We start from the raw sequence: 24,910 nt of genomic DNA, 5'->3' as shown, positions 1-24,910 counted from the left end.
CCAAGGGACTTCAGCACCCCCTGTTCCTAAGTAGGTTTTAACTCTGGGTTGCTCTACACACTAAAGTTCTAACAGTGATTGTCTCAGGAGCAAGTAGATTGAGGTTTGATTTCACATTCTTTGCTTTGTTTTGTATTTATTTGTGACAATTGTTTTACCTTTGTAACCAGAAAAAAAAGTAAGAAATATATGAAAAATAAATTCTGAGGTTGTGAGTTCCAGACCGCTGGCTCATCTTTTAAGTGAACCGCTGTCGGTGGACTGATGAGTCATTGTTTGTGTATTTCAGAGTGCTGATCGCACCTGCAATCGGATGTCCTACTATTGCTCAGGCAATAATGATGTTCCCAGTTCGACCGGAGCCCCAAGGCCAGCCAGCAAAAAGGTACTGAGTGGGGCAGTGTGAGGATAATTTGCTTGTGTCTTCTTGCTGTGATTGATAACAGACACCATCAAAGTGCTCTCCTGCCTCGCTCCCCCCTCCACACACACACACACACACACACACACACACACACACACTTTTGTAGCTCTGTCCCATGTCATTCATTTTTTGACCAATTGATTCCTATTCAAGGGTTCTCCAGCTTACCATACATCCGAAGTCCCTGGAGGGCTTGTTAAAACTGACGGCTAGACCCTACCCCCAGAGTTTCTGATTCAGTAGCTCTGAAATGGGGCCCGAGAATTTGCATTTCTGACAAGTTCCCAGGGGATGCTCATCCAGGGATGATGGTTTGAGAACACCTGCCTTAGTTTCTTTTTCAGTAGAAGGTGAGCTGGGGACAGTTCATCCTCAACAAAAGTGCATGACAATAATTAGGTATCATTTATTTCAATATTCTTATCAGATGACATGAAAAGCTTTCCTCAAAATTCATTCTAATCAGCTTTACTTAGGAGTTGAGAGACTTTGCGAGCTGCCCACCAGAACATCTGATAATAACAAAATTCGTCAGTCATAGTCACGGCCTGTGTGGTTTGAGGGGCGGGGCTGTCTCGCTTAAGTTTTTTCTCTGCCAGACACTCAAGTATTGCTCCATTAGAGTAGTGGCCGAAGTTAAGGTCTTGAGTGTCTTTCAAGACGCTTATTAAAATGTAAATATGCTGATTGGAAGGATAACACAGGAAGCCATTTGCAACAGCTGACACAACAGGGAATGTTTATTAAACATGCCAGGAGGGAATGAGCCTCAGCTCAGCTTGCTTGGCACCAAGGGAGGGAAAGATCAAGCGTGGGGGGGCCCTGGCAGGGCCTGAGGGTGCAGACTTCTCAGTAATCCGGGCACCATATGTCTGGGGAGAGGTACAGGGAATTAATTTTAAAAGAAGTGAAAGAAGATAGGGCAAGGTGCTGAAAATAATTTTTCACTTACCCTAAAACTCAGCTTTGGGCTTTGCAGGGACTGGTTACATGTACCATTCGACCTTCTTTTTAAAGCGTCGTTTGCCTACAGCCTCGCCTCCTTCAGGCAAGCAGGCATGTTTGGCTTTGCCGCTGCCGTGTTTTGACTTTGTTCCTGGCCATCTCAGTGCCTAAAAGACAATCATTTCATTTCAGAGGGAAGTTTAGACAGTGTGTTTCTTCAATAGATCAGCAAAAAGGATTGAGCTGCTTGGCTCTCTTCTGTAACCTCCGGAGCAAGGTGTTCTTGTAACAATGTTGCCTGGTAAGCAACATAAATTACTTTAAGAAGCAGCTTATCCTCCTCTAATCTCTAAGACTCTGGCAGTCAAACTGACCTATTTTCCAGAGGTTACCTTTGAAGCTAGTGGAGCGAATCTTTCCTACACCGGCAAGATCCAGGTGTAGCTGCCTTACATCATCTGCCCACTTAGACCACCTGCTAGATTAACATTCCGCGCCTCATGCCGCTCCCAGGTGGGTGAGCTTCATGGACGGCTCTGAACAGCAAATGCTTTTCCGTGTACTAAGATTATAAAGGTTTGACTCACCTGGCAGAAGGAAGGCGAACCTCCTGACATGCTGAAACACCTAAGCATTTTGCATTCATCACCATTAACCGGGTGAGGCTATAAATAGTTAAAATGCCCAGAGACCTGCACATAGATTTTCCATTTGTGTCCTTTTGGTATAGCTTAGTAACTCAAATTTTAATGTACATAAGACGGTAAATTGAGTTGCATGCACGCCGTGCAGGGTCAGGACCTTGAAGATGTATCAAGGACAATCTTTGCTATAATCAATTTTTGTTTTAGGGGTTGAGTTTGAAATTTAACTGCCATATATGGTAGGACCTTAGGGTGTGGTATTAGGATGTTCAAATAGTTTCAGCTCTCTTACCCACAGAACAATAATCAATTAGTTCATCTGTATTTATTCTAGGTTTTATGGTCACCAGATTAATGAAATCCAGAGAAAATACCCAGACATCATTTTTGCCGTTAGTTAAGGTGGCCACACATCCCTGTTTGCCCAGGACCAAGGGCTCCCTGGGATGCTGGACTTTTCTGTTTTCAGATCGAGACAGTCTCAGGCAAATTGAGATGAATTGGTTGCCCTACCTTTAGTCTTTTTTTTTTTTTTTTAAAGATTTTATTTGTTTGACAGAGAGAGACACAGTGAGAGAGGGAACACAAGCGGGGGAATGGGAGAGGGAGAGGCAGGCTCCTGGCTGAGCAGGGAGCCCGATGCGGGGCTCGATCCCAGGACTCTGGGATCACGACCTGAGCCGAAGGCAGACGCTTAACGACTGAGCCACCCAGGCGCCCCTGCCCTACCTTTAGTCTTGAGCTTGTTCCCCAGCAAAGCTGTTGTCAAGGGTATTAAGTAGCCACATAAACCCGGGAATGGGAAATGTACAAAAGATGCAAAAGTCACCATCTGCTACATTTGCTCTCGAGCAGTTGGATAACTTGAAGGGAAGTATAGACATAAAGCAGAGCTGAGGAACCTTCCAGCATCTGACCCTGGCACAGAGGGCATTGAGAAGCATGAGTTCAGGCTGCTACCACATCTAATGCAGAGGATCTGCTCATTAAGCCCAACCCATCACATTTCCCACAGTGCCATAGTGGTATTATAAAAACAAAAATCATCCTATCTGGAAGGCAGTTTAGATATCACCAAGACATTGGTTCTCTAATTGAGGTCCCTGGACCAGCAGCTTGTCACCAACACCTGGAAACTTGTGTGAGATGCGAATTCTCAGGCCCTCTCCTGGATCTGCCACATCCAAATCCGAAACTCTGGGGCGGAGCCAGCAGTCTGTGTGTCTTCATGATCCCCCAGGGGATTCTGATGCACGTTCCATTTTGACCACCACTGCTACCAACCAGCAGATTTTACAGATGAGAAAATGGAGAGTAGAGAGAGGAATGGCTTGCCCGTGGTCACACAGAGGGTTTGCAGCAGGGTCCGAGGTGAAAATAACGGTCCCAGTTCTGACCCACTACCCCAGAATGCAGAGTCACCCCCAGGCAGAGGCCATTCCTTCAGACCTAGCTGTCTTACCTGATACCGCCACCAACCTTCTCCGACCCACCTGGAAGGTCCTCCATCTCAAGTAACCTCGGCATTGATTTTGCCATCCACCTGTGGTCTGGGACACCTGGGACACCCGTGTCAGGAACTAACAGTTGGTTCAAAAGAGAAGGGGTGTGGGTGTAGAAAGCACCTTCCATCTCAGACTGGTTTTTGTCCTTGTCATCCAGCATTTCCATGAGGAGCTCGCCCTGCAGATGGTGGTCAGCACCGGGATGGTGAGAGAAACCGTCTTCAAGTACGCCTGGTTCTTCTTTGAGCTTCTGGTGAGATTCTGGCCTGTTTGTGTCTGTGCTCAGCAAGGCATGAGGCACATTGCAGAAAGGCAGTGAAGTTGTCCCCCTCTTAGGAACTGACGTTTTATCCCCCGAGATGCTCCCACTGAAAACCTGGGATGGGTCCTTAAAATCCAGCTCTGCCTCACTCCTCTGCCCCGCTTCCACTCGTTCTTGTTGATGCTGACTTGAAAACATACCTCCAGCCCCCGGCTGCTCCTCATCTTCCCTGCTCCCCACCTGGCGCTTCTTGTAATCACTTCCTCTTTCGCCCGCCTGCATTTCTTTTTGTTCTGGTCCGTCCATTCTGCACAGGGCTGCCGACTCTTTTAAAACAGATCATGTCAGTCTCCTCTGGAAAACCCTTCCATGATTTCCGGTGTACCGGAAATAAAGCACAAATTTTATCATGGCCTACAAAGCCCTTGTCTGATTATGTTTCCCTCTGTCTCTCACCTGAGCTCATACCATCTTGCCCCCTCTTTCAGCCCCGTTGGTCCCATTTTGGTTCTTTGAAGGTGCTGTGGACTTTCCAGCCTCAGATCCTTTCTCAAATTCTCTCTCCCCTCCTTACCTTCCATCCCCCCACGCACACACATTTTGGGTTCTTCTCTTTGGGTTTTAGCTTAAATGTTACCACCCCTGAGAAGTCTTTCTGACCAGCTCACACTGTAATATATCTTCCTCTCTATTATTCTCCTCTTAAACACCCCATTTACTTCGATTCCAGCAATTATCACACTTTATACTTGCTTTTCTGTATTGCTTATTTCATTTCTAGGATTTGGGTCTGTCTTCCTTATGATCATGTCTGCCCCAGCACACTATTGGGTACCAGACAAGTGCCAACTGATATCTACTGGGAAGAAAAAATGAGATTTGTAAATTTGTTTACCCTACAACTTCTGTCTGATCTCTACCAGAAAAACAGAAGGCACAGCCGTGTTCCTTCGTTTTAGAATGAAGACAGTAATACTAATACCCCTTTTGTAACTGATTATTGAAGTGAAAAGATTTTACTATAAAGCTATAAAGCAACTAAGAATATCCATGTCATCAGTGCTGATAAATGGAGATAAATTTTGATGTGATGTTAAATGAAAAAGGTATACAAGTGTAGACAGCAACTATAGTTAACCCATGAACAATGTGGGGGTGAGGAGCCCAACCCAACCCCTGCATGGCTGAAAATTCTCATGTAACTTTTGACTTCCCAGAAACATAACTACTAATAGCCTATTACTGCCCAGAAGTCTTGCTGATAACATAAACAGTCGATTAACACATATTTTATATGTTATGTGTATTATATATTGTATTCATATGCTAAAGTAAGCTAAAAGAAAAGAAAATGTTAAGAAATCATGAAGAAGAGAAAATACATTTATAAGGCTGTACTATACTTATCCAAAAAAAATCCGCATAAGTGGACCTGTGCGGTTCAAACCCATGTTGTTCAAGAGTCAACTGTACATAAAAACGTTCATACAAACAGTCCCAGGGATTAGGATTAGGAGTGGATTAGGATTTAGTGGTAGAGTGAGCTTTATATTCACTGGGTTCTTTCCCCTGTGACATTAAGTGAGTAATTTTTTTTTAAGAGAGAGATGGTAGGATTTCCCCCATGAGCTCTAGTTTATTTATTTAGGTTCAAGCCTAAGGAAAAGGGAATACTACTGAACAATAGGTACAGACAACAGGGGGTCAAAGGAAACAAAAATGAAAGTCACACTGCGGGGGAAATGGGAAGCGATGTGCAATAGAGTTAAAAAGGAGTCAAGCCCACACCGCAAAAACATCCAGGATCCCAATCTTTTAGCATTTCACCGAGTTCGAACCACTAGCTTGAGAAAGCTGTTTTCAAAGCACAGTCTCAAATTCTTGCAACAGAATCACCAGGGGGAGAAAGGGGGTGCTTAGTAAAAATAAAGCAGATTCTTGAGGCCCTCCCTAGCACTAGTGAATGCAGTGAGGAAGAGTGGAAGCCAGCGATGTACATTATTAACCTGTCTTCCTGGGGGACTTCTAAGCTCACTGAAGATCCACTAGTCCACACCATCCCTGCCCTGTGAGGCCTCAACAGAGCTAAGGGTCTGTATACATGGCCAGCGCCAGGATTTTCCATTCTAAAAGCCAACCTCATCCAGGTGGATGCCTGCAGCCTACGAGTCTTGGAGCAATAACGTTAGCAGTGAGACATGAGCTCTGTGCTCTGGCAGCGAATGGACTGGCCTTAAAACTCTCCGTTGAGGTGTGAGAAGTATCAATACCAACACTCCATGCCTTGTACATCCTTCTACTTAACCCACTCACTGTCAAGTTTCTCCGTAAAGAGGATTCACTTCGGTCATAACCTGTCTGTAGACAATTCATACGAATAACCTTCATTATGCAATTGCATATGGCAGTTGAGTCCATTTGTCATATTGCAAATGAAAAGTCAAGAAGCAAAAAGTAAAATTGATATTGTAGAATCTCAATGAACAAAGTCCCAGAGGAAAACAGTATCCCAATTCAATGTTTTCACACACATGCACACATATGTACACACACACTTCACCTGATCATTCTTAGATATTATTGAGTAGTTATATAAGTACAATTGTTTGACCAGAGAACCAAACTTCTAGAATGACGGTTCTCAAGCTCAGCTATGTGAGAGTTCCAGTAGCAGCTGTAAGGGCTCTTTCCTACGTCCTTGGAACCTCAGTAGAGAGCTATGTGATAAGTACCTGAGGAGTTCTCCCCACTGCACACATAGGAAACCAAGGCTAAGGAGGGTTTGCCCAGCCCTCTCAGTCACCAAGGGCAAGATGCTCAAGGCTGTAGTCCGGCTTCTGTTCTTCTGCCATTTGGCCTCTCCTTGGAAGCTCAAAGTTGCAAAACATTTCCTTAGCCTAAGCTATTAACAACATGCAAAACCTTTATATTCGGAAGTCAACTTTAATGCACCATTGCTACGCTTTTGCCATTCCCAGCCAGAATGAACTCAGCCTTTCGAGGCCTGAGTGGCTCCACCTGGCATCCTGGAGCTTTGTCTTGAAGTTTGCATTCTCTGTGGGTGTCCCAGTGACTCTGCCCTTCATATAATCCCAGTAACCACTGGCATCCCTGAGGAAGGAAAAATAATCACATCCAAAATGTATTATGCGTCGTACTATGTATGTGCTGGGCACCGTTTTAAGCTTTATCTCATTTAATCCTCAAGCCGCCTTGAGGCCAGAGTTTTCTATCATTCCTATACATGGATGGGGTTGGAGGAAATGTGGTGGCTCTAAGGAGGAATCTCCAGGTCTGCCAAAGGCTTTGTCTTCTTTAGTACCCTTAACCACAGGGAGCTAAGAACCATGGAAAAGGTGAAAATTACCTTTGATCTTGCACATTTATCTACTAGGACTCTGGGAGAGGAAGCAAAAGCTAAAGCTGGTAGCTCTCCTTCCCTCTAGGAGTCCTTGATGGTAAACAGATGAGGTAGCTGGAAAGAAAACTCCTGCTGATCTGAGCGTATGGAAGGGATTGACCAACGGGCAGATCTCCCAAGACACTGGTGCCCCAGGGCTCTGCATGTGGTAACCTAAGTGTGTCAGGGTCCTGGCAGGACACCGTTGGCATCACTCAGAAGGCTTGACGGAAAAGCATTCATCAAAGGGACAGTGCCAGGGTGAGCACAGGGGGTTGGTGGGGCACCCGGGAAGGAGCCTTTATCTACCCATTCCAGGTCTGGAGGAGCGAAGGTGGGGAACAGTGTAACTGGGATTTGGAGAAAGCTGAGGCAGAGCAGAGGATCCCCATGACAGGAGCTGGAGTCCTACAGAAATGTCCCCACTGCCAGAAGCTTGCTGTGGCCCAGATGAGGGCAGCGGAGTGGACATATACCTCTGTGTCCTCTCCCCCACCGATCCCCTGCTAGTACCTCCCCTTGGCCAACTCCAAGCAGAAGCCCAAGGAGGCCTAAGAGACGGAGTCCGTAGAGATCAGCTTCCCAAGGTTCAGAGATTGACACAAAACACCAAGAAATGGATCTTGGCGCTGGGATGGGGGCAGATGGAAAGTACTGGGGCCAGCCAGAACTTTGCACAGGAAACCGATCCCAGACCCAGACAGCGTGCGCAGTCCTCTATGCATTGTTTGTGCATTTGCCTTACTGATGCTCAGGAAGCTGTTTAAAAACCAAAACAGTTTTTTTTTCCCCATGAAGCCTAAAGAGAAAGAGAGGACAGCCTCCTTGGACTTAGCCAACAACCTGCGCCATTTGACACCCTTCAATTGTGTTAATGCCCAAGCGCTAATGAACAACTATTTTGGCTTCAGAGCTGTTGAACACAGGCTTTGGGCCAATTTCACACTTGCTAATGAATAAATCCCTGTGCTTCTAGAAACTGCTGAGCCAGACTTTGGGGACCCACAGGTAAATAGGTGACCTAGTTTACTCAGAACGTGAAGTTTTACACCAACAGGCTCTTTAGAGGTACCCCTGCTGTGATGGGTCATGAGGGCCAATGGGGGGAAAGAATTTTCCTGCCTCACCCCACCTACAAATAATATAGACCAAGCATCCACTAGTATTTATTTCTACTGGATGTTCTTCTCTGAAGAGCCAAAGGACACAGTAGCTGGCAAGTGACTTACAGTCTGGAAGGAGGCCATTGATTGGAAGTACGGAATTGTGAGAATTATTTATTTGGTTGTAGGATGGCCAAGCTCAGCAGACAGAAGCCGGATATAACAGTGAGTTCTAAAAGTCTGGTGCTAGGGTGAGTTCGCCGGAAGAAAAATCAGGATGGGGGCAGCTCAAAACAAAGAGGCCTTGTCTTCCCTAGGTCCTTTGTTAGGAACATGGTGAGAGAGACACTTTCGTCAGACAGAAATGGAGCCCAGTCCCCATCTCTCATCCTGATCCTCCCTCCCACCACGTATGTGAGACTCTGCGAAGTACAGACTCATCTGTGTGTCCGGAACCAGGCAGGACTCTCCAGTGAAGAGAAGCCATGGTCCTTACACTGGGCTTAGGATCCTATGTTCTTAGGTCTTCTCTGAGCTGGCCATGGTATTACCTGAAAACAGAAAACACATAAAGCCTGTCTGTTATTCTCTTCTTATTTGATCTTCTCTTTGTGTTTTATCTCTGTTTGTCTCAATGCTAATGAAAATTACTGGCCCTGCGTTCTTAGAACCAGGAATCTGCTGGTGGTGCGTGAAAGTTCTCCCGTATGGTGACTTCAGTTCCCATCATAGGAGCAGAGAGCATTTTTCCCATATAACTGGCTTTGTCTCCTCTTCTTCCATCCCTGACCTAGGGAGTCATCTTCAGGCAAAAGTGGGCAATTAACTCCTAGGGCCATTTCTTTTTGCAATGACTCTCTGATTAGGCTGGGCACATTCACGAAAATGACCTCAGAGGGTAGGCATCCAAGGTAAGAACTCCCAGTCTTGCCCATCAGAGTGTTCCTGATAGCTCTAAGGAACTTCTAACAAGGAGGAGACACGACCCCAGATGGTGGCAAAGGGCCTTGTATTACCCACGAATCTCCTGGCCTCAAGAGGAAGTCCAAAAAACAAAGTGTGATCTTGATTTTAAATGGTGGTAGGCATTGAGCTGGTGTCGTATATGGTATATTTTTAATACATATCTTTTAAATATATAAATATATATATATATATATTTTAAATGTTTTATTTATTTATTCATGAGAGTCAGAGAGAGAGAGAGAGAGAGAGGCAGAGGCAGAGGGAGAAGTAGGCTCCCCGCCTAGCAGGGAGCCCAATGCGGGACTCGATCCCAGGACCCTGGGATCATGACCTGAGCCGAAGGCAGACACTTAACCATCTGAGCCACCCAGGCGCCCTATAAATATATTTTTTAAGTAGATATATAAAGCAAGATAGTCTTAATTGACTTCAAAACATAACTTCTCCTAGAGGCAATGTTCCAAATAGTGGTTAAGTTGCCAGCTAGCATAATATAGAATTGTTTCTGGAAAACTGTGCTCCCTGTTCCAACTTGAAACTCAAGAGGAGCATTTGTCCCCTCTTCTCCTTATTGTTTTGGGGCAGAAGTGACTTCAGTTCACATCAAAAACGGTATCCTGAACAGTTCCTTCTGTGGCACATGTTGGCCCCATCATCAAGCAGTACCTGAATGGTGACAGGAGTCCTGTCCACATCTGCCTTGCCGTGGGCGGTTGAGGAAAGGGGAGTCTTCTAACACTAAAGCTAAAGAACGAAGCTCCCCGGCTTTGTGAGCAGCAAGAAGGAAGCCCCCTGACTTGGGCTCAAGAAGAAGACATCCTTCCCACCTCCTGCCACCATGGTAACCCTCTGTGTGGCAAGAGCATTTTTTGTCCAGAGTCTTCTTGGGCAACCACCAGTGCAGATAAAGTGTTAGGAAGTCCACTGTTAATGAGCTTTTCTTCACATCTTTCCCCCTTCTCCCCAGTGTACAAGCAGCTCACCAATTTCTGTGCTGACATTTCCCCCACCCCCTCTGTAGGTGAAAAGCATGGCGCAGTATGTACATAACATGGACAAACGGGACAATTTTCGGAGGACTCGTTTTTCCGACCGTTTCAAAGATGACATAACTACTATTGTTAATGTGGTCACCTCGGAGACTGCAGCCCTTTTAGTGAAATCTCAGAAGGTAACTGTGCCATTATTCTTTATTTTCTAAATCTCTGACCTTGCGCGTCTGTTATTTCCCTAAGCAGAGAAAAAGAAGCATCCTCTTAAGCCAGTAATTTAAATGTAACTAAATAAACATGACACCTAAGTGCAGTTATTACACTGGATGGGACTCTGGGGTGGGGCTGGGGGATTGTCAATATAGATACAAGAGGGAGTATTCTCGTTCTTAGAAAATACATCTTGACGTATTACGTACGGGGTAATGGGCATGATTTTTGCAACCTACTCTCAGAGTCAATGCCCCTGAAAAAAAATTATTATACACAGAGAGAGCATGATAAAGCTAATGTAGCCAAATGTGAAGTATTGATAAATCTGGTGAAAGGGCATGTAGGAGTTCTTTGTACTATTCTTGCACCTTTTCTGTATTTGAAATTATGTCAAAATAGAAAGTTGCAAAATGAAAAAAATGAACTGGAACAATTTTAGAAGGCAACCATGAAATGTGAGGCAGCAGTGGTCATTATTAATACCTTTACCATTATTAAGAATGTGTAGAGTACCCAGTGCTCGGGAGGTTTCCGTTTGGTTATTTCTCGTGGCAAACTGTCTCAGTGAAGCAGTGGTCTGCATTTTGGCAGGCATGGAAAAGGACATGCAGTGAGGTTGATAGATTTTCCAAAAACCATGTGGCTAGCAGCAAAGCCAGGACTGAAGATTCCAAGCCCAGAATATTCAGACAGTTATGTAAGCTGCCCAGGAGTGGTCCCTCTGCAGGATCCTGGGGCAGGCAGACTTGCCACTCAGAGATACTGTGGAAACTTCTCTGTCAGGTCCCTCTCCATCCCAGGGGCTGTTCAGCTTGGCCTGAATTTGCAAACGGCACATCAGAACAAAAGGAAAATATTCTTAAATCATATTTTCAATAGAGGCAGAGAAAAGTGATTTATCATTCTGAGAATGAAGGACATAAATATGAAAAAGTGAATCCCAGGTGCTCTGAAGTCCTGTAAAATCTCTCATAAATACGAGCACCAAGAGATGACCAAAACCGAAGCTCTTGCCTCAGTTCATGCAAGAGTTCCCTCTACCATGTGTAACTCTGACCTCTCTTAGGCTGGGAATGCTGCCTAACTGGAGGGAAAAGAATTTCTTACGTAACAACCAATTCTTGTATCCTGATGAGATTTTCTCAACAATTCCTTATAAATTAAGAATCTGTCTCACTGAAGATAGTGGATACATTTCATGTTAATTTTGCCAAAACAATAGTTACCAGAATCAAATAAGTTATGGTAGAAGCATATGAAAAAAATATGAGATAGCCATTAAAACCAAGTTTTGAAGAAATGCTTAAAACGTGGAAAGATGTTCATAGTATAATGTTGAATGAAAAAATTCGAGGCCCAACATCGTGTATAGGAGAACGAGCTCAATTACGTACATACACATATGCATATAGGAAAAGAAAGACTGAAGGAAATGTACCTAAATAATAACCATAAATGAAGAATTGCTTGATTCAACCCAACACTCATGACACCTGCTAAGGGCTCACTTGTATTTGCTGCAGTTTGCAGGGTCACCAGCTTTGGTCCGTTTCTCCCCCAGGGACACTGGCTGAAATAATAGGGATCTGTCTGTCTGGGCTTTCCCACCAGGGACCTGGTTGTTCCTGATCAGGGTTTACCGCAAAATGATTTGGGTGTTGGTTTGTTTTTAAGGAAAATGAACAGGCAGAAAAGATGAACATCAGCCTGGCTTTCTTCTTGTATGACCTTCTCTCACTCATGGATCGTGGCTTCGTATTTAACCTCATCAAACATTATTGTAACCAGGTGAGCATCCCACGGACATAGCTGTGTCGTTCCTGGTTCCTTCTCTTCCAGTGTCATGTTCATTGCCAAGGTATGCTGTCATGCTCATTTCCAAGTTAGCTTAACTCCTGTACATTCTGGGTTTTGTGATCATTTGTTTTATGTCATTTGTCTTCTGCTGTGGACATCACTAGACACCCTGGTTCGCATGGATTCCTGGAGCATTTGCCAACCCAGCGCAGAAGGGTCAACAAGTTAAATGTGGGGGAACTGAGAGGTGTCAGTGGTCTGATCGTCTTCACTGGAACAGTTAACAGAAATCACGTGACGGTCACATTCGGTCTCAGACCAGGTCTAGAATTCAACATATGAGGTCTCTTTTCACATACTAGGGCAATTAATTAAAATGTGCTTGTGGAATTCGGACTTTAAAGAACCCTGATAAAATCGGCCAAAGAGACCGCCTCACTGAGCACAAAGCAAATATTTAGAATCCAAGAGCGTCTTAGCAGTTCCGCCACCTCAGATTTTTAAGTAGGATTCTTCTTTTGTTCGCCATCCCCCTTAAATGGCTCCAGCAGTAGTCATATAAGTAGCGGTTGACTGCTATCGTTGCTGCTTCTTTCCTTCCCTATTCCTGCTCCCACTGTCACTGCCATGTCACCACTACCCACCAGCACCGTCACCACCTCTGACTCTCACTGCCACCCCCTAACCCCGGGCACCGTCACCGGCACGGTCACCAGGGCTGGCTTCTCGCTGCGAACCAGGCACTGTGCTGCACGTTTTCTAGAAGTAGCATCTTTAATCCTTGCAAGGTGTCTTCTACCTTTTGCAAATGGTAAGGTTGAGGTTTAGAAGAGTCATGTAACTTGTCCAGGTTGGAAAGAGCCACATCTACCTAACTCTGGGGTGCAGTGGATTAATCACTTTCTTCTATTAGGCCTGGCTCTCCGTGGTTAATCTCTTCGTGACCCTAAGTAATTCATTTAACGTTTCTGGGTCTCATTTCCTCATTTGTAATAGTTTGTAATAGAAAAGGAACCCCCCCGTCCCCCCCCAAAAAAAAGACCATGACTTTTCTAAAGGAACTCCTAATAAAGAAACCAACCTGTAAAAAGAGAAACCTAAGGAAACCTCAGAATTCCCAGAACACCAACATCTTGAGTGCCCTGACCTCCTGACCCTGCGTGGATCTTCTGTTTCAGATTCCACCAGAATGCAGGGGTGGAGGACTATGCCTTTCCTCTTTGCAGTCCCTCTTAGGTGTTGAGGATTATAGGTCATCAGATGAATTGCAAATAAAAGTTAATATTTTTTTCAAAACAGGTCATTGGATGAGTTGCAAATAGTAGTTAATCCGTTTTTCAAAAGTTAAAATAGGATATATAGAAAGGAGATACTGAACACCACGGTAGGCCCATGGGTTAGCTGCTTTTAAAGAAAAAAATGAATCATGACAGTAATCATGACAGTAAGGCAGACTTTTGTTTGGGACCATCGAGATAAGTGTGGGGACCGTTGCAATGGGATTTTACAATACGGGAGATTGGGCTCAACTATAAATACAAGGAAAAGTGGGAACTTATAGCCAGAGACTGGGGTGGGGGGATTAGTGGATGAAAAATTCGTAAGCAGAAGCCTCAGAAGAGAGGAGGATTCTGGCTGAACCAACCTAACAGGATTCTTACTGAAGACAGGCCAGGGTGACCAGAAACCCCCCAGGGGGCTGGTGAGGGATGAGGGATGAGGAATTGGGCAGATACCAAGGTGACGGTCAGACATCAAGGCTGGGTGGGGGTGGGGGACTCTGGCTAAACTGATGGAGCAGGATCCTTGCTAAAAATCGAGCTCTCGAGGATATGCTCAAGGGTGGGCCTATTTGAAAAACAGCTCAGAGGAGCCTGGCTTGCATTCAGTGAAGGAGAGACTCTTCATCACACATGGATACTTTTCATTACCAAAAAACCAGCAAAGCAGTCCAAAGAAGATGTCTACTTGCCCTGCAGAGGCCCTTTATAATTTCCTCTTTCGTTTTCCTTTCTTCTCTCTTTCTCTCTCTCTGTTTTCAATCTTTTCCTTTTCTTTTCCGTTAGGGTTGCCTCTCATTTACCCTCTCTTTCTTCCTCTTTTGTGTCTCAGCTTCCAGAGAGCCTCAGACTTGGAAACTGGAGACCTGTGTTCTAATCCCAGTGATGCCGTTCAACTCCTCTGTGGGATTTGGGCAGCTTTATATTGGCATCAGTAGCTCCCTCATCCGCCAGAAGGCAGAGCTGGATTAGATTTATTCAGGCTTTGACGTTTTGATTCTCTGCTCTGCTGGCCGGTGACGTCTGTGGGTATTGCTCAGCATAGTTAGTGTAGCACTCGGACCTACAGTGATCCCGTCCCGTGATCAAGGGTGATTCAATCCACTGATCCCAGCTATCTAGATAGACTATGAGCATCATACCTGAGGCAAGTTATATTCTTCCAAAGTCCTCTGATTTTATCATTTTTGCATACCCTCATTCAAACACCCCATCGTATTTCCCACCATTTATAGACCTTGTGATGATGGGTATGATCTCAGCCTTTTTTTTAAATAGTCACTGACAGTAGACACATCTAGCTTTTCAGTTGTTTGAGGTCACTTTCATTGTGCCGCTAAGGTAACACCCGTCCCTTGGGGAGTGCGACTGAGGCCACTACTTTGGGTCCTGACCTTTGGGGAGGATGTTTCCAGAACTGCCCCTTATTCTCTTCTAAACATCACCAAAATTATTTTTGAAATTTCCGTCTTTAATGAACTCTCAAGGGACCTATTGAGGATACCTTCTTTCAAGAACAAAATCTTACGCTTTCACATTCTGACCGGTTTGACCCAGCAGCTCCCGGTGAGTGACCATTAAGTGAGGGGCATACGATCGGGTTCTGATCAGCTCAGTTTGCTGGTGGCTCCATTGGTCCGAAGTCAGGCAGCAGGACACACTGACAGAGAGCATCGGTTCTGGTAACTGTTCTTACCCAAAAGTCATGTTTTATTTTTTACATAGTATGTAACTACAACTGGTGGATCCTGTAGGCAGAATGACCCACAGCACAAGGGCTTCTCCTAAGATGGCTGAAAATACGTTGCTCATTTAAATTATGACCTTTATAAAACTGCTCTCAGAGTCCAGAAGAGGAGGCAGGTCCGTTCACAAGGATGAGATGCTGGGGCGCGAGGGTGTTGATGATGATATATTGAGAGTCTCAAGGTCCCTCGTGGCCCCCTTTCCTTACTTTGCCTTAAAAGAAGCTGCGTCTGAGTCAGAGCCCATAGAGTCTGGGTCTTCAGTTGTCACCTCATCCGAGGGAAGCAAATGATCTCTTCCATTTTGTCACTGTTTTCAGCATTTCATTGCTTATGCTGTGGTTTTTGTTTTAATTTTTTTAATTGAAGTCAAATTAACAGACGGTATTATATTAGTTTCAGGTATACAGCATATTGGCGCAGCGGTTCTGTACGTTACGCGGTGCTCACACAAACGTGATCTTCACAGTCACCATCCGGTGTCGCTACCACATTGTTGAGTGTACTCCCTGTGCTGCACTTTTCATGGTTAGGTTGTTTAAGGAGAGACGTCCTCATAACTCTTGCAGCTTTCTCTTGCTTTCTCCTCCTCTTCCTCCCCTCTTACTTTGGGGCAAACTGCAGCTTTTTTTGCAGGGACTACATACTTTCCTCAGTAATGTGATGCCTTTATCTAGGGAGCTGGCCTGAGAACTCCCCATTGGGGCCTTTAATTAGAAACTACAAAAGAACAGTTGTGGTGTTAGAGTCACCCAGTCATATTCCATTAGTTTTGTGTGGCCCCATATGGGGTCAGCTCCTTTCATTTAGCTTCTCAGACACAGTGGGGTTTTTGTGAAATTAATGATATTATGTTACACTGAAGACATACCTCCGGATTATTTGCAACACCGGTTTGCCACAGTGTTGTAGATGTGACAAGGGTGGGGGTCGGGGCGAGAATCCACATTGTGGACACCTGTTAGGCTAGAGTTATTAAGGGGAACAGTAATGCGTGACAACTCACTGGGCCTCCCTTTAATATAGAGCTTTCCATCTGTTGCAGTGCCCCTTAATTTTTATTAAATTGATTGTCTTAATCTGGAGAGAAAGGAGATTTTTGTATCTGCCAGCTTCAACTCCATTTGCCTTATAATAAACACATCTTTCCTGTTTTCATTTTTCTTCCCAGCTGTCGGCCAAGCTCACCCACCTTCCGATGCTCATTTCCATGAGGCTGGAGTTTCTGAGAATCCTGTGCAGCCACGAGCATTACCTCAATCTGAACCTCTTCTTTATGAATGCTGATACTGCTCCAGCATCCCCCTGCCCCTCCATCTCTTCCCAGGTGATCAGCTACTGAAAAAATTCCTCAAGCTCTTTGATTTAATTAGTTGAGTCATTTATTACTATAAAGGTTGGTCTTGTTAATTAAAAGACAAATCAAGCTATTCACACTGGACCACTTGATCCAGATACACACAAGTATGGTACCCAAAGTTGCGCCATCTAACTGATCATTTACAAGGTACGCGATTGGTTTCTTCCTAGGCTCAAGGGTCTGCTGAGGCCAGGAAGAGCAAGGAATCCATACACATTATCAGAATTTAGAAAATCATAAATAAGTCACGTAGCTTCCTCTGTCTGGCATTAATCATCTTGCCACATTAGGTGGACCATCTTCTTTGCTCACTTTCCTTTTCCTGAACCCCAGAACCATAAAATTCATGAGATTGCATATTCCTTTATATTAATTCCAAAATGATCTACTAGTGGTTTTCAATACTGGTATTATATCTTTGAGCTATCCTAGAACTTTCTATTAATACTGTTATAAAATGGAGTTGGGTGCAAGATGAGTCCATCTTGAATTATATTCCAGATAATTTAGTTCTTGAAGCACTAAAAAGACCTTGTCATAAACGAATGCAACAGTCTCTTTTATAGAGAGTGTATTTCTAATGAGTCTTGTTCTTTATCTGCCACAAAAACAAACAAACAAACAAAAAAACACTTGTATACTATTTAGAGACAAGACTTGGGCTGACGTGGCTAATCTTTTTTTGTAACAGTTTCTCACAGGTTAGGTTCAGCGGGCCCCAGATTCTAGAGGTATTATGCAAATACAGAATTCCAGAGTCAAATAAATTTTGGAAACCCTGTGTTAACTGGTTTGTTCGCATTAGGCCACCAAAGAATCCCTAACTTGTTAGTGTAAATTGTAAATACCCAAGGGGTGGAGGAGAAAAGTATTTAATAACCACTGATTCCCAAAGTGATTTCACTATTGGAAACCTTTTTTTTTCCTCCATAGATTTCTCAAGGGACTCCTGCCCTCTAGAAAAACTTTAAGGAAATGCTGTTTTACAAGACAAATCAGTAGCTCAGGGCAGCAAGCAAGATTTCTCCATATTAGGTTCTATTTTTGTTGCGTATTCCTTAATACTAATACAAAGGTGAAGGTTTGTCTTACTAATTAAAAGAAAAAAAAAAACTTAGCCATTTATGCCAAGTAGCAGGAGCCAGTTGTCAGCCACATGACCGTCTCCTTGTGCACTGGGGAGGATTGCACTTACAGCATCAATTCCAAATGGGCCAACTTTGTCCTGAGTCTTCTGCCCCATTTCCCTTCTGACTACCCCAGGGAGTTAGCAACCCTGGGGCCGAGGCCGAGCCTCGGATTTCCAGAGACGCTTTCCATTCCTTTAGTGCAATGTACAGTGTGCCCCCAAGATAACACAGGAATTATCTAGGACTGGTAAGTCTCACACTTCCCTCCCCGACTCCCCTGCTAGTTCTAGCCAGCAGAATTCGGGCAGTATGCAGAAGCTGTACTCAGAAGTGTAGCTGAGGAAACAGGGTCCTCAAATCAAGGAGGCAGTTTGTAGGAGAGGCATTCCCTGCTCAAAAGCCCCAGCATGGGACACAGTGCCCGTTTCCCTAGGTTTCCTGATCCACATGATATCCTTGGACTTTCATCTTTGCTTCTGATCTGGGGTGGGGAAGGGAGTATGAGTCTTTTTGTGAGAGACCCTGAGGGCTCTGTTTTCATCTTTCCCAGCTGACGGTTCTCTGTCTGTGGGGATGGGAAAGCAAAGTGACCACCCGAAGTACAGCTCCCACCTGGGGACTCTCCCTGGGAAGTGCTTACAAAGCCTCCCTTCAGGCAGCCCAGGCTCCTTAAACACTGGCCATTGTGATTTGAATTCCCGGTCCTTGTTCCTTATGGAACTGCTCCTTGCATTTCTTTCTTTCTTTTTTTTTTTTAACAGCATCTCAGTTTATTTTTTTTATTTTAATTTTTTTTAATTTAAATCCTTGCATTTCTGTAGAACTCGAGCTCCTGCTCCAGTTTCCAGGACCAGAAGATTGCCAGCATGTTTGATCTGACCCCGGAATACCGTCAGCAGCACTTCCTCACCGGACTTCTCTTTACTGAACTGGCTGCTGCCCTGGATGCTGAAGGAGAAGGGTATGCGTCTGACATGTAAACTGGAATGCAAAGCAGAAACAAAACAAAACAAAAACAAAAGCCAAAAAAACCCCCACAAAAACCAAAAGCTCCTTACTAAAGTTTGCGGTCCAGCCTCTCCTACTTGGCAAAAAAACTCTACCATTCACCAGCTCTGAAGAGTGGAAGTATCCATGTGTTGAGAAAAAGGTGCTCAGGGGAACGTGGAAAGGCATGAGGGACAGAGAGAAACCCTCATAAAATGGCTTTTTCCAGCCACTTATTCATTGAGAAGAACTACTACAACAGCCTTCCCGGGGATGCCTTGATTAGTGAACTTAGGAACAAAGCCCTTTATAAGATATGCCCCAGGTGTGATCTGTGTACACACAGGGGAAGCAACAAGATGCTGCTTGGCTTCATGTTGACCAAGGAAGTGGCCGCTGATGGGAAGGCAGTCACCCAGTGTGCAGATTAGGTTTCTTGCAGGGAGACCTTCCCATGTTGAAAGAGATGCCCCGGGTCCAGGGCTTATAAATCCTTTCACCTTTTATAAGCCTGATCACCCAGGGGCTTGTGGCAGGATCTAGTCTTGAAGTCAGTGGACAGGGATGGAGATGGACCCACCCCTTCTTTCCTTCTCTCCCTGTGCTCCCTGAGCCATAGGATTAGAAAACCACCATCTGCCCAATTGGATGGAAGGAGACAATGCCTTCCAAAATATTATACATTCCATTCAACACTTAGCAAATACCTACCATGGGGTGGACACAGACACAGTCTGGAGTATATCAGAGATACATCAGTGCACAAAACAGACAAAAGTCCCTGCCCCCATAGAACTCACCATTCGGGGACTCAGATCCAGAGATCGTTAGGATTGGAAGATAATTCAAGCTTCGCCCTTTCGGTGTTCGGGTTAGGCACGAAGAATGGAAGGAACCTGCCCAAAGTTACATGGCAGAACACATCCAGAGCCACGGTCTCCAGAGTCTTTCCTGGGGTATACCCCCAGTACCACACCATCGCCCTCCCTGGAAAACCTCTCCCTACGACTCCTCTGTTTTTCCTTCCTCTGCTAAAGAAGTTTCTGGACTAAAGTATGCTGATTAGTGGCAGCATCGCTATGTGTTGACAGATTTTTGTCTAATCGGAAGTTTTCAAATTTTCTCTGAGTGCTTATAATTTCGTGAAGGAAACAGTGATAGAAGCACCTTCAGCTTATGTTAACTGCTGCAATCACAAAAGTATCCTAAGCGCTTTGACCATACTGATGTTGGCCAAGTGAATGTCTGTCTCTGCCTCCCAGGAGGTCAGTGTGGGAGACGGAATGTTCTTCCGGAAATTCAGGTCCTGAGTGCATCCTTAGAGAGCTTCAGTCTCCTCTTCTCTCAATCCTAACTACACTGCTCTCAAGTTTCTCAGCAGAACTTTCTACCCTGTAACTAACATAAATTCCAACAGCAACACAAAGTGCCGTGATGTATAAGGTACTGAGAATGAGGTTTGAGCACAAAGAAAATCGCCTTCATGTACAAACACACACACACACACACGTTTTTCCTTAATTTTCCTTTGCTAGCACTGATCCATGTGACATCTGAAAGTACTCTTTAGTATTTACATTAGCAGAAGTTTCTAATTTCCATTTCCCTTCTACTGAGACGTCAAGGGCAACAGCCTTGACATCTATTTTGATTCCTCATAAAATTGTTGCTGTTATTTTACTAGCAACAGAGTAGAGTATGTTCAGAGGTCATCATGTAATTTTCAGTCAGGTGGGTATGTTCTTCAAACACACTCACGCACGCACACACGTACATGCACATACACACACAGTACCTTTTCTACCCCCCAGAGGGTAAGTAATTAAGAGTGTCTCTCCTTTGGCAACACAATAATCCCTGATTTCTGGGTTGTCAGTTACTCCCCTGGAAAGTCATTAGAAATATTGTCACATACTTATTAGTAACTTTACCATGAGGGCTAAAACCTCAGAAAAATCTTCTTTAACAATACTTCCTCATCATCAGTACTTCCTTTTGCTGCCAATACAATTAATAGACTCACCAACACCTGCCCATCTGAAGGGCAAGGGCCAGTGGGCATGTCTCAGTAGCTGGACTTCTGAAAGGAGCCACAGCTCCAGTTTCTAAGGGTCTCTCTAGAACCCCCTTACCTGGGGATGCCCACAAATGTCCACACATCATTAAATCCCTAGTGTTTTTCAAGCTTGTGGAAATTATCTAGCATCTTTTTGTTATGCTACCAAATGGTTAAAGACTTAATTCCAATCCTTCACATGCTCTTCCAGAAAATAGAAGGGAGAGGACCCTTTCCAACTCATTCCATGAGGCCGGCATTACCCAGATACCAAAAGCAGATAAAAGACTTCACAAGAAAACTGCACACTGATATGACTGCAGATATAAATATCCTCAACAAAATACTGGAAAACTGAATTCAACAACGTATAAAAGGGATTATTCGCTGTAGCTACATAGGATTTATCCTAGAAACGCAAGATTGGTTTAACATCTGAAAATCAATTGATATGATACACTCTATGCATAGAATAAAGGATGAAACCCATTCAGTCATCTCAATAGATGAAGAAAAAGCTTTTGCCAAAATCTAATACCCTTTCTTGAAAAAACACTCAATAAATCCTATAGAAATAGAAGAGCAGTTCCTCAACCTGAGAAAGGGCGTCTATGAAAAACCCACAGCTAACATTGTACTTATCAGTCAAAGACTGATTGCTTTCCTTCCAAGACCAGGAACAAGATAAGATTATCCACTCGTGCTACTGCTATTTTATTCGTCATTGTACTGGAAGCCCTACCCAGAGCAAGTAGGCAAGAAAATGAAATAAAGGCACCCATATTGGGAAGGAAGAAGTAAAACTATCTCTGTTCACAGATGACATGATTTGTTTTTAGAAAGTCCTATGGAACCCACTAAAAGCCTATTAAAGATAATAAATGTGTTCAGCAAGGTTGCAAGGTACAAGATCAATATGCAAAAATCAATTATATTTCCATATCCACACAAACAATGTGGAATGAAATTAAGAAAACAACTCCATTTAAAATAGCATCAAAAAATAATAAAAATCATAGGACTAAATTTTTTAGCAAAAGAAGTGTAAGACTTGCACACCAAAAACTATAAAATACTTTAGAAATAAAAAGATCTAAACAAGTGGAGATTCATGACATATTCATGGATCAGAAGACTTAATACTACTAAGATGGCAATACTCCCCAAGTTGATCTACAAGGTCAGTGCAACTCCTCTCAAAATTCCAGCTGGATTCTTTGCAGATATTGACAAGCTGACCCTAAGATTCATATGAAAATTCAAGGGACCCAATATAGCCAAAACAGTCTTAAAAAAGAACACAATTGGAGGGCTCACATTTCCTGATTTCAAAATCTACTACAAAGCAGTAGTAGTGGTTCTGCCGTAAAGATAGACATATCGATCAATGCAGTTGAATTAAGAGTCCAGAAATAAATCTTCACATTTATAGTTAATTGACTTTTGACAAGGGTGCCAACACAATCCAAGGGGAAAGAGTAGTGTGTTCAACACATGATGCTGGTGCAACAACTGGCCATCCACATGGAACAGAATGAAGTTGGGTCCCTGTCTCATACCATGTGCAGAAGTTAACTCAAAATGATCAAAGACCTCAATGTAAGTGTTGAAACAATGAAACTCTTAGATGAAATCATAGAGATAATCTTCATGAAATAGGATCAGGCAATGGCTTCTTAGATCTGATGCCAGAAATAGGCACAATGAAAGAAAAAAAGTAGCTAAGTTAGACTTCTTGAAAGTGAGAACTTCTGTGATATATAGGATATCATCAAGAAAATGAAAAGACAATGCACAGAATGGGAGAAAATATCTGCAAATCACAGATCTAATAAGGGATTTGTGCCCATTATATAATTTTTTAAAGATTTATTTATTTTAGAGAGAGAGAGTGCACGTGCACACGTGGGGAAGGGGCAGAGGGAGAGGGAGAGAGAGAGAATCCCAAGCAGACTCCCCACTGAGTGCGGGAGCCTGACATGGGGCTTGATCTCATGACCTATGAGATCATGACCTGAGCTGAAATTATGAGTCAGAGGCTTAACTGACTGAGCCTCCCAGGCTACCCCCTCTATATATAATTTTTAAATCTTACAACAATAACAAAAAGACAAGTAACTCAATTTTTTAATAGACAAGGGTCAGAATAGACATTTCTCCAAAGAAGAGATGACCAATAAGCACATGAAAAAAGTACTCAACCACATTAACCATCAGGGAAATGTGTATCAAAACCAGATAAATACCCCTTCTCTCTTAGTTCCTTCAGGCAACTGTAACAAAAACACCATAGCGTAGGTGGCTTATAAACAACAGAAATTTATTTCTCATAGTTCTGGACGCCAGGAAGTCCAGGATCAAGGTGCTGGCAGATTCAGTGTCTGATGAGGACCCACTTCCTAGTTCATAGGTGGTCATCTTCTTGCTGTATTCTCTTATGGCTGAAGGCAAGAGAGCTCTCTGGGGTCTCTCATAAGGGCACTAGTCCCATGCATGAGGACTCCACCCTCATGACCTGATTCCCTCCCAAAGGCCTCTCCTCCTAATACCATCACACTAGGAATTAGGTTTAAACATACGAATTTTGGGAGGACACAAACATTCAGTCCGTAGCACCTTCATACCCACTAGGATGGCCATAATAAAAAGATAAATATTAACTAGTGTTGGCAGAGAGAAAATGGAAACTTTTCCCAGGGTGGGGGGGATGTAAAATGGTGTATCCATTGTTGAAAACAGTTTGGTGGTGGGGCGCCTGGGTGGCTCAGTTGGTTAAGCATTGGACTTCAGCTCAGGTCATGATCTCAGGGTCCTGGGATTGAGCCTCTGGTCAGGCTCCACACTCAGTGAGGAATCTGCTTGTCCTTATCCCTCTCTCTCTGCCCTTTCCCCTGCTCATGCTTTCTCTCTCTCTCTTGCAAGTAAATAAAATCTTAAAAAGAAAACAGTCTGGTGGTTCCTCTAAAGGTTAAATATAGAGTTACCACAAAATCCAGTAATTCTACTCTGAGGTATGGAGTAGACTTCATATCCAAGAGAAGTAAACTTATATCCATACAAAAGCTTATACACAAATATTCAAAGCAACATTAATAATTCATAATAGCCAAAAAGTGGAAATAATCCAAATATCCATCAATTGATGAATGGGTTATTAAAATGTGATCTGGGGCTCCTGGGTGTTTCAGTCGGTTAGGCAGCTGACTCTTGATTTTGGCTCAGGTCACGATCTCAGGGTCGTGAGATCGAGCCCTATGTCAGGCTCCACACTGAGCGTGGAGTCTACTTAAGATTCTCTCCTCCTTCCTCTCCCTTTGCCCCTCTCCCCTACCTCAAACCCCCCACCTCAAAATAAAACGTGATCTATCTGCACAATGGAATATTACTCAACAATAAAAAGGAATGAAGTACCAAATGCTACAATATGTTGGACTTTGAAACATCAAACCCAGGACGTGAACACAGGCAGTCTGTTTCTGGATTCTAGACACTTCTACCCTCTTTTATTTGGTTTTCACATGTCACCCCAATGATCAGGAGCATTCTGATTCCTCCTTATTAAGAGCATTTTGGCTGATCTCCCTTCACCATAACCTCTAGCTTTCTGTGTTGTGCCAATAGGATCAGCAAAGTGCAGAGGAAAGCGGTCAGTGCCATCCACAGCCTTCTGAGCTCTCACGACCTGGACCCGCGCTGTGTCAAACCAGAAGTGAAGGTCAAAATCGCTGCCCTCTACCTGCCTTTGGTTGGCATTATTTTGGATGCTTTGCCTCAGCTCTATGACTTTACAGGTAATGATGCCTTCGTGTCCTTCCTTGGATTGATGGGGGCGCCTGCCAAGTGCCCCACTGGAATGAAGTTTCTGCTCTTAGCTCTAGTGCTGATATGTTTGTGTGAGCAGTTTTCCACACTGGTGCTCTCCAGATGTTTTTCATATAAGTCCCAATAAGTTTTGGGGGTTTTGGGGGTTTGGTTTTTTTTCTTCTTTTTTGGTTCCTATAAGTTTTTCATTTGTTTGTTTTGTAAAGGACCACAGTCATGTGTGTGTGTTTTAAAATATTTTTTATTTTATTTTATTTTTTATTTTTTATTTTTTTTAAA

The 24,910-nt window shown here is 43.8% G+C and overlaps 1 protein-coding gene across 2 annotated transcripts in view; it reads left to right on the top strand.

The window, feature by feature from the left end:
* Positions 1–24,910, top strand: part of DOCK8 (dedicator of cytokinesis 8) — a 220,126-nt gene that overhangs the window by 147,999 nt on the left and 47,217 nt on the right. For both annotated transcript variants that reach the window (XM_032427435.1, XM_032427436.1), the window contains 7 exons: positions 290–385; positions 3,676–3,771; positions 10,271–10,420; positions 12,129–12,242; positions 16,448–16,603; positions 18,588–18,727; positions 24,431–24,600. In XM_032427435.1, coding sequence (XP_032283326.1) covers positions 290–385; positions 3,676–3,771; positions 10,271–10,420; positions 12,129–12,242; positions 16,448–16,603; positions 18,588–18,727; positions 24,431–24,600 — 922 coding nt within the window. The remainder of the gene's footprint in view (positions 1–289; positions 386–3,675; positions 3,772–10,270; positions 10,421–12,128; positions 12,243–16,447; positions 16,604–18,587; positions 18,728–24,430; positions 24,601–24,910) is intronic.

Source organism: Phoca vitulina, unplaced genomic scaffold (assembly GCF_004348235.1).
Source record: "Phoca vitulina isolate PV1807 unplaced genomic scaffold, GSC_HSeal_1.0 scaffold37, whole genome shotgun sequence".
NCBI classification, from domain to species: Eukaryota; Metazoa; Chordata; class Mammalia; order Carnivora; family Phocidae; genus Phoca; species Phoca vitulina.
Note: the sequence above shows the minus strand (reverse complement) of the source record. Positions and strands in the feature narration are given on the sequence as shown.